At 42.1% G+C, this 12,161-nt stretch overlaps 1 protein-coding gene across 4 annotated transcripts; it reads left to right on the forward strand.

The window, feature by feature from the left end:
• Positions 1-1,425: 1,425 nt before the first annotated feature.
• LOC115337031 (alpha-1-antiproteinase 2-like) lies at positions 1,426-11,152 on the forward strand. 4 transcript variants are annotated; one of them, XM_030004982.2, is made up of 6 exons: positions 1,432-1,482; positions 5,208-5,336; positions 6,368-7,033; positions 8,028-8,298; positions 10,119-10,266; positions 10,904-11,152. In XM_030004982.2, the coding sequence occupies exons 3-6, from the start codon at positions 6,385-6,387 to the stop codon at positions 11,096-11,098; spliced, it is 1,263 nt and encodes a 420-aa protein (XP_029860842.1). In that variant the 5' UTR covers positions 1,432-1,482; positions 5,208-5,336; positions 6,368-6,384; the 3' UTR covers positions 11,099-11,152. The 4 variants fall into 4 exon arrangements, with proteins under 4 accessions (XP_029860861.1, XP_029860842.1, XP_040977589.1 ...); XM_041121655.1 differs by lacking the exon at positions 5,208-5,336 and adding an exon at positions 2,278-2,377 and having other exon boundaries at positions 1,460-1,482; XM_030004992.2 differs by lacking the exon at positions 1,432-1,482 and adding an exon at positions 2,278-2,377.
• The last annotated feature ends 1,009 nt before the right edge of the window (positions 11,153-12,161 follow it).

Here is a 12,161-nt window from a genome sequence, read left to right on the forward strand (position 1 = left end):
GGAGAGGAGGAGGCCGAGGGGAGACCTTATCGCTCTCTACAACTACCTGAAAGCAGGTTGTAGCAAGGTGTGTGTCAGTCTCTTCTCCTAAGTAACAAGTGATAGGACGGGAGGAAACGGCCTCAAGTTGTGCCAGAGGAGGTTTAGGTTGGATATTAGGAGACATTTCTTCACTGAAAGGGTTTTCCAGCATTGGAACAGGCTGCCCAGGGAAGTGGTTGAGTCACCATCCCTGGAGGTATTTAAAAGACGTGTAAATGTGGTGCTTAGGGACATGGTTTAGTGGTGGACTTGGCAGTGTGAGGTTTACGGTTGGACTGGATGATCTTAAAGGTCTTTTCCAACCTAAACAATTCTACAATTCTATGAGTCTGTGAAGTATAGCACCTTTTCTCCTGCAAACCCCTACCTCCCAAGGGGATGCTCCACCTGTTTGGAAGGTGTTCAGCTGGGCACTGACCTGTGAGCTTTTTCCAGTCCCTCAATTATACCCACATTAGCACAGCCCCTGTAGTTGCCCCTCCATGGGTGCTGCAGGAGCACAGCCTCCTGCATGGAGTTTGGCTTTAAGGAGGGATCATGTAAAGCATAGGTGGCCTGACCATATGGGTCCACCTCTGGGTGAAAGCATGCTCTGGTGTACCAGCCTGACACTTCCTTGCCTGCATTTCGGCAGTGCCTGCACCTTGTGCCAGCCCACACTTGTGGAGCACAGGGCAACAGTTTGTCCTTCAGTCCATTGCTGCATGAGGTACTAGGTGACACCAATCTGGCTGGGGTGTGCTGGGTACCATGGGCTCCTGAGTGTCCATCTCTGCCATCATGTCGCCATCCCTATAACAACCCTCAGCCACTATGAACATCAGTACTACTGCTTTAATTTTAAGTTTACTAGCAATGTCCCTAGAAATTGGCCCTTATTAATGGCAATGTAGATAATTGAGAAATAGTGGATTATTTAAAACAAATATGCCAAATAAACGCTATTAAAAGTCTGGTGCAGAAGCAGCAAAAATATCTCGGTGCAAAATACTAAGATGAGAGCTGGCTGCAGCATGCATCCGGCTGTCTTTTCCTCAGGCTCTTGTCTAGTAATGTATGTGTTGTTTAATTTTACTCATTTCACTACTTCTACTGTATGAATTCATGCAGTTTACAGAAGTTAATGATGCACGTGAAGTATTTGCTAGAGTGAGGGACTGGATTCCCAGCAGGAGGATCTGCAGAAATGCAGGAGGACTCTTATGACTGTTGTAAGCAAAGGCAGGGTTTGGCCATGCATGTACAGCAAAAATCAGGTGCCTCCCCCCCAAAATTGTCTTCACTGTTTACTCTGCACCATTCCTAAAGTAATAACACTTGTCTGTCCTGGTTAATGTTTTCTAGAGGACGCTTTGTTTCATAATGCTATTTAACAGTATAAATAAGAGAGGGAGCTGCAGAGTAGTCCTAGCGAAGACAGCAGGATCCTTGGAAGCTGCTGTAAGTTGTGATTTTTTTTATTTCCTACAAAGACGTCAAAAGTGTATCCTCTTGTTGCATGCAATTGATTTTAAGTCTTTCCTAGGGTTGTATCTTATATTGAAATCTGTCTTAGCAATTGTTCCAGTGATGAAGAGGCTTTTATTGGGTCAGCTGGATATAAAGTCAACACAATTTAGGCATGGAGTTGCCTGCACATTGTCAGGTGGCTGGCAGGAGGAGTAAGAATCTAAAGGCCAGAGTAGGGTATCTAGTTGCCTTGCGGTGAAGCAAGGTGATCTCTGGAGCCAGCAAATCCTAAGCACCTAAAAATGGGTCTTTCCCAGGTGTACCTCCTGCTAGAAGAAACAGGCTCTGCTCCATTAAAAGCCTGAGAATGGGTGCTTAGAGCTTTTTTTTTAATGTATTGGTGATTCTTTTTAAGTAATTCAAGGTCTACAAGAAGTATTCTTGCTTAGGGAATGGGATATCTAAGGTCTGCTTCCCTTTTAGATCAGACATCTCCTTATTGCTCTAATCATCAGATTACAGGATCATTGAGCAGGAAGGAGAGAAAATGGTGTTCTCCACATGCTCAGGGGAGCTAAGATCAAAGCTGAGGCCAACCTGTTCATGGAGCCAGAGACTGGGCAGTGGTCAGGTGCACACTGGAAACTAATAACTGGGAACCTGGTCTGATCTGTTCTTGAGATTGCTGCTGCTTTGTAGAGAGAAGAAAATCTCCTCTGTCCCACCTGACTGCCTTAACCACTGCACTGGTTCTTTCTTACCTTCTTTTTTATCCTCTGGCGTCAGTGATGCTTCATCCCTGAGTATGTGCAGTATCTCAGGTTCAACAGCAAATACTGATGGTGGCCTGGTAGAAGACTGAGAGCTCGTGTTCACCTGTTTCCAGGTAAAAGGAGGCCTAGAAGTGAGTGATGCCACTCTCGGAGGGTGCGCTTCCCGGGTGAGCTCTCCAATGCTAAGCTGTCTTACAGAAGACAGATGACACTGGGAACAGCTCTGTGAACAGTCACACAGATTTCTAAAGGATAGTGTAAACTTGGCTTCCATGTTTCTGCTGCAAAAGCAATTGCTTTTAATGAAATAGTCACAGTGGTTGGATTCTCTGCAGAATCCAATGCCCTTGGCTTGTGCTTGCAATCTTCTCAGGGGCCTCAAGCACAGAGGCACCAAAACTCTGATTCACAAGAGAGGTAAATGTCTAGCTGATCAGTCTGGAAAGGCCCCTGAGCATGTCCAGGTGCATACAATGAGGTACGCAAAGAGCTTTCTGCCCAGTCAGGAAAGCCATGTGAGTTTGTAGTGCTCCTGCGAGTAGGCAGTCCTGGACAGTAGGCTTCTGAGGTAATTTTCTCACACACAGATATGACTAGTCAAGCCTTTCTTTTGTGACTCTTTTTGTGTACTTGGGTGACTTTTTTTGGATATGGCCCTGAGTAGGTGAGATTAGTTCAGCAGACACCACTGGTGGTGGTGGGCCATGTCTTGCTGGGCCTGGTGCTCTCACAGTGCAGCTTTCAGGAAACAGATTTCTCAGATTTCCTCATTTAGAAGCAATCAGGAGGGAAGCAGCACCATCTGGTGAGCAAACAGCTTTTCTATTGCTGCCTGCATATGTTTTTGAGCAGTGCAAATTTTCATGTTGTCTGAAATGAGATTATTGGTGAGGACCCCTTATGGGAGTAGCATGGGATGAATATTCATCTCCTAGACTATTACATGGCACTCCAAAGGCAGAAAATTGTCTTCAGAATTGTCTCTCCAAATCATAGAGATAAAAATCAGCCCTAAAGTGTACAAATTAGCTATATCCACAAAGAAGCAAGTTCTGTCAGTCAGAAAACTTAGTCCAGCTCACTTCCAGGTGGAATTATTCTAGGGTAACTTCAGCTAATCCTGGTTTTCTCCATTTTCTTCCTAGGATATACTGCCCAAAATAAGTACTGCCATTCTGGATTGCATGGTAGGGAAGATTGTTTGATAGGGAAGAGGTAACATATTCAACAATTGTTATCAGCAAGTCTATTACAGATAAATTGCTTAAAGGAACACTATCCTCCAGGTGTTGGCATGCTCTTGTGCCATTGTCTGGTTTGATTGAAAGCTCTTCATGGAAGCAACCTTTTTTTGAATGCCACAAATATATTGTCATTGTGTAACATAGACAAAGAGAAGAAAAGAGGCAGAGAGGTAAACAGGTTTCCTTCCAGGCTATTCAACAAGTCAGTGTAGATTTGGAGTTAGAACTGAAGAGCTTTTCACTTCTACTCCCACGTTTATGGAGAAACTGTTTTTCTGGAGATTATATGAGTAAAGGTCTTAAGATAGGAAGCTTCCTGCAAAATTAGCTCCCTCAGGGAATTCCCTAAGGGCTTTTAGCACAGGTTCTCAGCTCTTTGCTTTTTAATAAATTGTTAGCAAGTATGCTTGGTTGAAAAATCCCTCAATCATTAAGACCACAGGAGAATCTGCATCTTCTGCTTCCTACTGAAAGGGTCTCTACTGTAAATTTATCACTGGCTGATCACTTGCTAACCTAGAAGCCACAATAATATCAAATGCAATAGTAAATATCAAGTATGAAGTAACAATCCCCAATCATATTCTAAAGGCTTACAGGATGTAAATCCTATTATAAAAGTACCTTTAAGTTTCAAAGAAGGGCCAAATAGAGTGGGCCACTTGTATCTTCAAGACTTAAACAACAAAAAAGGCCTCTACAAACTGCAGCTGCTGAGTCTTTTATAATCTTATGATTTTAAAATCAATCATCATCAAGATTTTTGTGAGGGCTGACTCATGAGACTTGACTGTTTGTGATTGGCCAGTACTGAGTAACAGATGGATGATTCAGATTGAGATTGTATTTAATTATCTGTGAAATCAGAGCTGTAATAAAATGAAATTAATTCCATGAAAGTACATAAATTAACCACAAAATGCAAACATGTCATAACTACATAAAGCAAATATATTAGGATAGGAAAAAAACCTTCAGAAAACTGTAACCAATATTTTACAGAACCCTTACAGCAAAACCATGCTATATCCATTAGCCATAATTTTCAGGCCAGGTCAGTTAAATTCCATGTCTACTTTGCATTCCAAATAAACAGAAATTGGCAGTTCAATGTGTATATAGAAAAGTCCAGCTATCTTCTGTGTTTTGTAATAAATATTAAAAGTGATGAGATTGGGAACCTATGGTGATTTATGTTTAAAATGAAATGTTTCATTCTTTGGTATTCATGTTATTCTTAATAAATTATGACTACAGCTGAGTAAATAGTTCACAGTGAATAATTTATCCAGAGGCAGCTTCTGAATCAGCCTGCTGGATACGTGGAAATAGATTAGGCTTAGTTCTGATGCTTTTGTCTGGGAGTTGATTTCTTTTCAAAGTCTAACGAATACACTGGCTCACTGATAGCAGTTTTAAACATTCAGAACCAGAGCTCTTACATTGAGTTACAAGTAGCTAGATATATTGAGAAGTATTATTTCAATGTCAAAATCAGAGGAGGCCAAACTATAATTTAAAACTACTGTGCACAGTAATTGAAAATGTAGTTACCAAGAACCCTTATAGATCTGCCATTTGTCAGTAACATAGTAGGTGTTTTTGCAAATAGGCCTGCTTTTTAGAAATACTTATATCAAACACGTAAATGTTTGAATATTTGATTATAGCTCAAAAATGTTTTGTTGTTCTTACACAGGTCTAACTGTAACTGGATATTCAACTACTAATACAAATTGCTCCCTCTGATGTTACGGAGAAAGCAGAACTGTGAGCATAGCACTTTCTGACAACAGTCTCTCAAGTTGAATCACGCCAGAGCAGAAAGGTGCAATTGGTTTAATGTATCTCTCCTTGCACAAGTTTTAGCAAATCTGGCTCGTTATCTCCCCAAATACTTTGCAACTCTCTCACCATTTCTTTGCCCTGGATTCCCCCTCAGAAATGAGGCCCACTGGGACATTCATATCCACATTTCCAAGGTCCCTTTGTAAGAGCTTATACAGTGCAGGTGTCAGCGTTGCAAAGGAATGTAGCTACCACAGCCAAGCGAAACAGGTTGATAAATGTATCTCCCTTTGACCAGTAGAGCATCTGATAAAAAGAAGGCCTTGTTTTTGTTAATGACATTGACTCCTGCTGTGCTGAAAATGAACCCACTCCAATGGTTTGGTTTGTCTATTAAGAGACAACACATTACTTCAGGTTCTTATTTAAAGAATTACATCATTTTTATTCAGAAAGAAAGAGCACCTATTCCTTAGAGACATAGGGCTTTATATTCAGTTTGCTACTGAAAAACAGCTGCCACCATTTGTCCTCTCTTGAAATAGGGTGCCTTATCAACTTGACCAAAAGTTATTTAAAGATCTCCTTCATGCCTGTTTGCTCAAATTCTGTTTGTATGTAGCTACTGATGGCTGCCCACTGCATGAATTTCCTCTTTCTCCCTTTACTCACAAAACATCCAGACTTCTTCTATGATGCGCTTTCCAGGAATTATCTTAGACCATTAGTGTCAAAAGCACAGTGGTATCACAGTCCTCCAGTGATTAGCCATGGTGTGTTTCCTGATGGAATATGCTCCATTCTCTGGCCTGCTGAGGGTGCTGTGTATTCAGCTAATCCATGATGAATTTTGCCTTTGCAGGTATTTAGGGTGAGGGTGGCAGAAACAGTTGTGGGGAGGCTTGCCAGGAGGCCTGGGAAAATAAAAAAAAGTCTGGCAAGAGTTGGAGAACATGGATACTAAGGACAAAAGAAAGAGACAAGATTTCTTATTCAGTGGGAATGACAGAATAACTATTTCTACTTCATTAATTTACTTATCTTAGTAACAGCTTCTCCTTTTTTCCATAGGATTTTAATACAAGAAGATGAAGACCACATTCTACATGAGTTTGCTACTGGCTGGGCTTCATGCTGTTGCCCATGGTCAGCTCCCACCCAACCACCACAATGGACATGATCCAAATGAATCTAAACACCACATGCATCACAGAGGTGAAGCAATTGCTTGCCTTAAACTAGTGCCAAACAATGCTGACTTTGCATTTCAATTTTTTAAAGAGGTTACACTGGAGGCACCTAATAAGAACATTTTCTTCTCTCCTGTAAGCATCTCCACTGCATTTGCAATGCTGGCCTTAGGGGCTAGATCAACCACTCAGACTCAGATCTTGGAAGGACTCGCCTTCAACCTTACAGAGATTCAGGAGAAAGAGATACATGAAGGCTTCCACAACCTCATCCACATGCTGAGTCATCCTGAGAGCGGGGTCCAGCTTAACATGGGGAATGCCATCTTTCTAACAGAGAAGCTGAAACCTGTAAAAAAGTTTTTAGATGATGCCAAAGCTCTGTATCAGCTGGAGGCTTTCACCACTGACTTTTACAATCCCATGGAGGCTGAGAAGCAGATCAATGATTATATAGAGAGGAAAACACATGGGAAAATTACTGACTTGGTCAAGGACATGGATCCACAGACTGTAATGCTTCTGGCTAGCTTTGTTTTCTTTAAAGGTAAGTCCTCTAGGATTCGCATTCACATTATTCATTCTTATCAATGGATCTAATGTCAGCTACTACATTTGGAAGTTGCTCTGGAGGAAAATTCAAATGCTCTTTACTGGGCCAGAAGAGCCCCTAATGGCACACTGGAGGTGGTGGAGAGCTGGTAGGACCCCGCTCAGCATAGGGAGGCAGTGGGGCACCACACAGGCTTCGTTCTCTTTGTGGCAGCCGTGGGAGCTCTGCTCCAAGCCACAGCCTCCCATGCAGCCTGAGCTTGCTTTCGTGGGTTTAGCCATAAATCTGATTGCTCTGTGTTCTTCTAATTTTCAGTGAAGGCGCTGAGACTCATGCATGACCTAATCCTTTTAATGCCTGTCTTTAAAAGTATGCATGATTCAATGGCCTAATTTACTAAATCCTCTTTTTTTCCTATCAGGGTCCTTTATGTATTCACACTAACATATTTATATACGGAAGAAGCTAGTGATGAACAGGGGAGGACATTTTAAGGAACAAAGTGTAAACACGGTGCATTTCTGATGTGGGTTAGATGATGTGCTCTTAGGCCTGACATAACAGCACTCAGATATGAGATCCTACATTAATTTTATCTACAAATTGAGGCTTATGATTAAAGTCAATAGACATGAAATGCAGACAGTATAGGAGTACACAGATGATGTCAGGAAAGCCCTTAAATGACAACTTACAGAAAGGCCATGTAGATGATCTGAACAGAAAAGTAGTGGTAGGCACAAAGAAAATGCCTAATTAGTTCATTACTGGCATCTGAAAAATAAAGTGAAATTGGAATCAGATGCACTCTTTTGACCAGGTAAAAGATTCTTGTCTTACTGTGATACACATTTTAAAATGTTATGTTTGAAAATTCTGAATTTAACAAATGGAGGAATAGGTGAATATTATCACTAGTTATATAAAATTCAATTTATGATGGGATGGGACATGGGATATTCAGTAGCATTCTCCTTCTCTGTATCAGGCAACTGGGAAAAGCCTTTTAAACCAGAGCATACCGAAGAAAGGGAGTTCTTTGTGGATGCTGAAACTACTGTGAAAGTCCCTATGATGCACCAGACGGGCAGATTTGACTTCTATTTTGATGAAGAGCTGTCATGCACTGTGGTACGGCTTCATTATAATGGGAGTGCTACTGCATTTCTGGTTCTGCCACCAAAAGGGAAAATGAAGCAGTTAGAGCAAACTCTGGTCAAGGAAACCGTCCGGAAATGGTCAGACCATCTGTTCCAGAGGTAATCTTCTGCCAGTCAGCTGCAGCAGCACTTGGATTTATAGTCTTTTTTCTTTTTTGGGAATGCAAACACTATGAACTTGCTGATTCTGGGAACTGAGTGGGTTATTTTTGGCTTATGCGCCCTAGCTGTAAAAATCTTGCAGCTGATTGGTATTTAACTGTTCTCTTGTTGATGCCTGAGTGACTTGCTGCTCCCCCCATGAGAGTGGAGACCATACTGATGGGCTCCCAGGAGTCCTGAATGGCAAGCCTAGACTGGCATTTCTAAAACAGTCCATTGACTGAGTGGGAAGGTGGCAATTCTAAGGCAAATCTCCTATACTGAGGTTTCAGCTAATGTGTTTTACCTCTCATATGTCACCGACACACCATGACTCAGGCATATGTCTAAACTTTAAATAAACCATAACTTAAACAGTTTGTAGTAATGCATACATACGTAATATGTTCTACACAAATATCTTCCTTACAAGAACCAGTCCAGCACTCAGTGATTGTTAGAACAGGCTAGTGATTAATTGTGGGTGTCTTGATTTTCTGGCATTTTGGTTTTGAAACTATAAAAATCTAATGAGTTTCTGTTAGCTCCTACCATTGACAATAACATCAGCTAACACGTTTTACAACCTTGTTTGTCTGGGAGGGAAGAGATCTTAGCACCAGTAGATGAGTAATACCAAGTTAATATGTGCCTAATTTACCAAGCTCTGCCCTGATTCAGAACTAATAAGGCTGTGCAGTTCACACCCATGATTCTTGGTGCATCATTATAGAAATGCCAGCACAGTTAATAAAAACATAATGAGTGGCAAATTGGATATGAGCTAATAATATGATACCTCAAATATGAAAAATAAAAATGTATAATTCTCAGCTGCAAAATCAGGAAAAGCCTTGTCTAAATGACTTCTTGGTGCAAGTTCCTTCAGGATCAACATCGGAATAAGTTCTTCATGGGAGAGGCTGTGAGAACCAAATGGCAATTTCAGTTCTACTATTATGTTGATGCCAGTGCTAATACACTTGGTCCTATCATCTTCTAGTGCACTGGGCAGTATCACATAAAGGCTACAGCAGTGGGGTTTGGATCCCATCTGTTTTGCTATTCAACCCAAGCTGCCCTTGGGGGAGACAGCAAAAGACTTGAGGTACCTAAAGGGTAATCACTGCAGCAGGTGACTTGGAGGCTCCGAGGATCCCTAGACAGTGCATGAAGAGAAATCCAACAGAAAGCATACTAAGCAGGAACTGCCTACAGATAGCTCACAGTCAAAGGCGAACTTGATCATGGCCAGCCCAGGGGAGGAAGATGGTTAAAGGATAGGTTGTCCAAAGGTGCAGGCAACAGGGCACAGCCCTTCCCTGGAGCCATGCCAAATGCCACAGTTATGCCAAAAACACTGCTTTCCTTTAAAGTGCTGGGGTTTGCCACAATTATCCCCATGTAGACTCTGTCTGTGCCCCACTTCAGGTCTCCACCTGCTTGAGCAACGTGGGCTGTCACCTCTGCACCTCATCTTCTCTGGCTGTAAAGAGGGGCTCTCATTACTGTCCTCCTTTGCAGGGTGCTCTCATATTTGCTGAAGCAAAACACCAGATAGATATTGATGATGATGACGACGACGATGATGAAGAAGAAGAATGACAGTGTCTGTATTACAATGAGAAGCACCAGCAATTGAATTAGTGCTCATTGTACACTCAGGGTCCAACCCCCTGGGGTTTGACACTCATGGGAATTACACAGCTTTCTCACCATCAGTTACCTCAATGAAAAATCCTTCTCACCACCTTCTGTGTTTCTCTTCTACCTAACAGCCTGCTGAGCCTCTACTTCCCCAAATTTTCTATTTCTGGGAGCTATGAAATAATGAACACCCTTAGCAAGATGGGAATTGTGGATGTGTTCACTGACCAGGCAGATCTCTCTGGCATCACCGGCACCCCAGATCTGAAGGTCTCTAAAGTAAGTCCATGGCTATTGACCCTCTTCTTTCTTTCACGAACATGCAGGAAAACCCCTCTGTAGTACCAACCAGAAACACCAGCTAGACACAGCTCCCAGCTTCCCAGCTTGCCTGCAGCTGGGCTCACTCTGGCCTCAGCCTGCAAGCTTACAAGAGGAGTTTGGCCCTTGGTGACAGTGGAAATCAGATTAGTTTGCTGCACATCTGTTTTTTCCAAGACTGGTATCAGCCAAGATTTCTTGGGCAGTATCTGGAGCATGAGAGGAACATCAACCCCCGGCTCCTCGAGGGGAGATGCTAATGCTCCTGGGCACACCACAGCCTATCCTCCCACCCTGGAGACTGAGTTTCAGAGGTGCAGACAACTCTTACATGTGGAGCCTCCATCCTTCATCCAATCTTTGGGACAGAGGAAAAATAGTATGGGATTTTTTTTTTTTTTTAGGAGATTTCTGTAGCTCTGTCCTGGTCCTCATTTAAAGCAGCCATGACTACAACACCACAACTCACATCTCTGCTGCTTCTACTCACTTCTCAGTGGATCCTCCAAAGCAGGGCTGCTTTAAAATGGGTCTGATTCATCTCTCAGGTGGCTGTTGTCTGCCCAGAATGACTGTCTGTTTTCTTTCTTCCTAGGTTGTACATAAAGCTGCTCTGGATGTTGATGAGAGAGGTACTGAGGCGACAGCAGCAACTGCTGCTGAAATAATGACAGTGTCTCTTCCTCCAACCATTGAATTCAACCGTCCCTTCCTCATGCTGATTTTTGATAGAGATACAAACAGTACACTCTTCATAGGAAAAATAGTTAACCCGACTATCACTAGCTGAATTGACATATGAATTCTGCTTGCTATTACTGATTAAAGAAGATGTGAAACTGCATGATGTGATTTATTTCCATTTGTACCAGCTTAGTATATGATTCTTTTTTAGCAAAAGTTTTCATTCCATGCCATCATCAAAAACTGTTGGTATTGACCATGACACTTGCTTAAGAGGAAGCAAAGAAAATGTTTTAAATTCAGCTAGCAAAGAATGCCTTTTTTTTACTTGACTGAAAGCCAAGGAAAGACCTAAGATTTGCCAGCATTCAGAGAGAGACATTTATATTACAATGGAAGACTCCTGCTTAATATGTAGTTGTCAGCCAGAATAGCAGATAAAATGATTAATGCTCTTGCAAACAAAGCAGAAGTAGTTGTAATTTACCATAAGTAAGTAAACAAGAGATGGGAAGAGTTGGATCAACAATGCAGGGTCACGGAAAACTGTGAAGCTTCTAATGGAGGAAGCACTGGGAATGTGAAAAGCTGTCTTCAACATAGAACCTTTTATCTTCCAGAAACTTTTTACCATTTTCAGTATTAATCTAGCAGCAAATCTTCCTGAGTTTCTTGCAACTCAAAACAGGGCAGGAGAATCAAATCTGCTCTTGAACCTGAAGACTTTCAACCACGTATTGCCAATTTGACGGACTTAGATAGCCCATGCGAGTAGCTGACTCCTCACACATGTATCCATCAGTGGTCAGAAGGAGGATGTAGCTGGATGGGCAGGTGAGGTATTTGTATGGCAATTACACAAGCATACTGTCAGCTGAGATTTGTGGAAAACTTATAATGAAGGTCTAGAAAATTGTAGATATTTCAAGTGCTGTCCTTTTATGGCCAAAAAAGTAGGTAGGGAGCACCCAATAAGCAGATCGCCTGACCTAGGGAGTGGTGGCAGGCACCCAGGTAGGACAGCTTGAGGACTGGCCAGTAACTGCTTTCAATAGACCTGCCTTGGCAACAGGTACCAGAAAGAGCACAGTTGCCCCTTTCTTCCCTACTATTGTGTTTTTTGGAAGGAGATGAAATGGTGTCACGGCATCAGGAATCATGTTGGGAGC

Source organism: Aquila chrysaetos, chromosome 2, assembly GCF_900496995.4.
Source record: "Aquila chrysaetos chrysaetos chromosome 2, bAquChr1.4, whole genome shotgun sequence".
NCBI lineage: Eukaryota > Metazoa > Chordata > Aves > Accipitriformes > Accipitridae > Aquila > Aquila chrysaetos.